This window comes from Rhea americana, unplaced genomic scaffold (assembly GCF_003343005.1).
Source record: "Rhea americana isolate MKP2758 unplaced genomic scaffold, rheAme1 scaffold_575, whole genome shotgun sequence".
In the NCBI taxonomy this organism is placed as follows: Eukaryota; Metazoa; Chordata; class Aves; order Rheiformes; family Rheidae; genus Rhea; species Rhea americana.
In genome coordinates this window covers 35,330-39,000 of record NW_028186729.1, presented here as the reverse complement: position 1 = coordinate 39,000, position 3,671 = coordinate 35,330, and the positions used below count along the sequence as shown (strand labels likewise).

General features: G+C 67.6%; 1 protein-coding gene across 1 annotated transcript; it reads right to left on the bottom strand.

Moving 5' to 3' along the window:
- Window positions 1-928: 928 nt before the first annotated feature.
- LOC146587666 (growth/differentiation factor 11) lies at window positions 929-3,637 on the bottom strand. Its single transcript, XM_085319195.1, has 2 exons — window positions 3,252-3,637; window positions 929-2,540 (listed from the first exon to the last, which is right to left on the bottom strand). Exons 1-2 carry the CDS (start codon window positions 3,558-3,560, stop codon window positions 2,160-2,162), a joined length of 690 nt encoding a protein of 229 aa, XP_085175321.1. The 5' UTR covers window positions 3,561-3,637; the 3' UTR covers window positions 929-2,159.
- Window positions 3,638-3,671: the final 34 nt, after the last annotated feature.

Genomic DNA, 3,671 nt, shown 5'->3' with positions numbered 1-3,671 from the left:
GCTGCCCCCTCCTCGGTGCGGGGGGAGGAAGCAGCTCCCCAAAAGGCACTATACAGCAGGGAGGGGGGGTGCGTCGCCCTCCCGGCTCCGGCGGCCGAGCTGTTGCCGGCTCGGGGGATGTTCCCCCTCCTGGGAGGCTGGGCAGGGCAGGGGGGCTCGCGGCGGCGTCCCGCGTGATATCCAAGGGGGGCTCGGGCGTGCGCCTCCCCTCCGCAGTCGCTGCTCCCGCAAGAGCCGGCAGCGAGCCCCCCGGCCCGTCCCGAGGGCGTCTTCCTCCGGAGCCGGCGCGGACGGGCTGGGCGAGGCGCCTGGGGTGGCGTCGGCGTTTCCCAGTCCCGGCGCCGCTTCCTCCCCTTCCCGTCGCGGAGGCCGGTGCGTGGCTCCCGCGGGTTACGCCGGCGCCGTGGGGCTCCGTCGCTGCCTTTCGCGCCCGGCCCCCCGCGAACCTCTGCGCGGTGCTCTGGAAGCCCCAAGCGCGAGCGGGGCCCTAAGTGCTTCGGAGCGAGGCAGGGCGGCCGGGCTCGGCTCCGCGGCGGCCTCGTCTTCGTAAGCGCTTTGAGATGGGCGGAGGGGGAGCCGGGGACAAGTGCTAAATATCCCGAAATATCCCAGCCCCGTGGTGCTCCCCGGAGCCGGTGGCTCCCTCGGCGCCTTGCCGCGTCTCGCCCGGAGCGGTCCCTAAGTGCTACGCGGGAGCGYGGCCGCGGCGTCCCTCGGCTCCCGCACGGAGCATCCCGGGGCCGGAGCCGCGCGACRCCCGGCCCCTTCGGATAAGTGCTAGGGCCGGGCTCGGGGGGCTCCTCCGCGCGCGGGGCTGGAGGCGGTTTCCTTGCCGGCGAGGGCGGTCGGGGCTGCGGCGCGGCGTGCCGGCAGCCTGGCGCCGGGGCCGCGACGGCTCCCAGATGGGAGCAGCGCCGTCGGCGCTTGCATCAGCGGGACGAGCGGAGCGGAGACGCCGGAGCAGCAGGGATGGGTGAACTGTTGAGAAACCGGGATCCTGTTCTCATGCGAAAATAATCCAAACATCGAGGGCAGAGGGGGAGGCGAATGTGCCGCATAAGCAGAAATTCTCCCCAGCCGGAGCCTCCGTCCAATTCTGGCCCGTGCCTCCTCCGGATAACCCCGCTCGCCGCCYGGCCTCCCTCCGGCCGCGGAGACGAGGCCCCGGGCTCCTGCAGACGCTTCGCGCGGGTGCCGGGGYGAGCGCCCGGCTTCGCGCTGGCAGCGTCCCGCGGGCTCCGGTGGCGCCGGGGCCGAAGCGCCCGGCGGGAGTCGTTCCCTGCAAGCTGTCCCTGCCGCGGGCCCGGGGGCTGCCGGCGGCGGCGGATGCCACCAGCCGGTCCCCGAGGGCACGGCGCCCGCAGGACGAGGACGCGGAGGGAGGGGAGAGGCCAGCGCCCGCCCGAGCGGGGTTGCGACAGCAAAGCGCTAGCCGGAAGGGTTAATTAATAAATAAATAAATTAAACAAGGGAGACGGGTCCCTCCCGGGCTGGACCTGCTGCCCGCGCGTGGGTGGCCCAGCGGCCCCGAGGGCTCCCGCGGTCCTCGCTGCGGCAGGGCTCCGGGGCTCCCCGTCCTTGCGCTGCACTGGAGGCTTTTGGGAACGGGCTGGATGCGCTGAGCGAGGCGCCGGAGCCGTGCCGGCCCGGCAGGACCCCCGGCCGTCGCCTCCGGTGCGGGCCATGCAGGGATGCTCCTCCGAGAGAAACACCGGCGACCCGGGAAGTCTCCCTCTGTGCCGGCCGCTGGCTCCTCCACATCGCTGTAGCCACGCGAATTGTCCCCGGTTTGGTTTTAAGCCAGAGAAACCCAGATGGAAGAAGAGTCTCTCGGTGACAGAGCCTCTCCGGGGCTGCGGTGCCATCCGATCCGGTGGCTCCGGCCGGGGGCCGCAGGCCGGGCTGCCCCTGCCCTCCTCTGTACGGTTGCTTATTGCACGATGCATGTCGAAGCGCAGGTTTGGTGCAGTATTTCTCCGTGGGATTTTTATTCTCTCTCGTTCCCCGACATTCAAAGGAATTTCAACGTTTGTTCTTTGTATGTAAAAAATAAAAATAATAATAATAATAATAATAATAATAAAAACAGTGGAGGAAAAGATGAGTTTGTTGGTTGGAAGTGGGGGGCCCAGGGCAGAAGGGGCAGCACCAGCTGGGGTCTAAGAGCATCCACATCTGTCAACTACCATGCCCGGGATCTTGCCGTAGATGATCTGCTGTTTGTCGTTGAAGTAAAGCATGTTGATGGGGGACATCTTGGTGGGGGTGCAGCAGGGCCCCGCCGAGCCCCGGGGGTTGGCCTGCTGCACCAGGTGGGTGTGCGGGTACTTCTGCATGAACATGTACTCGCACTGCCCCGAGCAGTAGTTGGCTTTGTATCTCTTGGGGGCGATAATCCAGTCCCAGCCGAAGGCCTCGAAGTCGACGGTGAGCGGGTAGCGGCAGCAGCGTGACTCGGTCGAGTGCTCGTCGCAGTCGAGCCCCAGGTTCCTCCGCGAGCGCTTGTTGTTCTCCAGCACCCGCAGCTCCATGAAGGGGTGCTGGGGAGAGAGGGCACCCTGAGCCCTGCGTGCCCGGGTGCCCCATGGCCATCCCCACGGGGCCGTGACTGTCCCTACGGAGCTGTGACTGTCCCCATGAAGCCATGACCAGCCCCATGGAGCCATCAGTGTCCCCAGGGAGCCATGGGCATCACCATGGGGCCATGACTGTCCCCATGTAGCTGTGACCATCCCATGGGGTCATGACTGTCCCCACAGGGCTGTGACTGTCCCTGCAGAGCTGTGACCATTCCCAGGGAGCTGAGCCTGTCCCCAGGGAGCTGGGACCATCCCCATAGGGCTGCAACCATCCCCATGGAGGTGGGACCATCCCCAGGGAGTCACAAGTGTCCCCAGGGGGCTGGGACCATCCCTGCCAGGCCATGACAGTCCCCATGGAGCTGCAGCCATCCCAGTGGAGTGGAGGACCATCCCTGCAGGACCATGAGCGCCCCCAGGGAGCCGTGACCATCCCCATGGGGCCATGACATGGAGCTGTGGCCATCCCTGCAGGGCCATGACAGTCCCCATGGAGTTGTGGSCATCCCCAGGGAGGACCGTCCCTGTAGGACCATGACTGTCCCCACAGAGCTGTGACCATCCCCAGGGAGCCAGGACCGGCCCCAGGGAGCCGGGAGCACMGCAGGGAGCCGTGCCCAGCTGCCCACCTCCCCGGGGCTGCCCCACGCCCTTGCTGCGGCCGTCACCTACCAGCCCTTCGGCCCCAGGGCCCAGCGAGGTGACGGCCAGGTCGTTGCCGTTGGGGTCGAAGGCGTTGATCTCGATGCCCCAGTTGTTCTGCGGCTGCTTGAACCAGTTCTGCAGCACGTGCTTGAAGTCGATGCTCTGCCAGTGCCCGATGCGGGAGTTGAGGTCTATCTTGAGCGAGCGGATGCGGATGTGGCGGCTGCCCTCCTCCGTCACCGGCTTCAGGCGGAGGATCTGCAGGTAGACGGTGGAGGTGTGCTGCACCGGCCGCAGGTACACCCACAGCTGGGCCTTCACCACCTTGGTGAACATGATCTTGGGGCTGAAGTTGAAGAAGCAGCAGTGGGGGTTGCCCTCGATCTGCACCACGGGGTCCGCTGCGGGGAGGAAGGAGGCGTCAGGGGCCGCCGCGCGCCGGGGCGT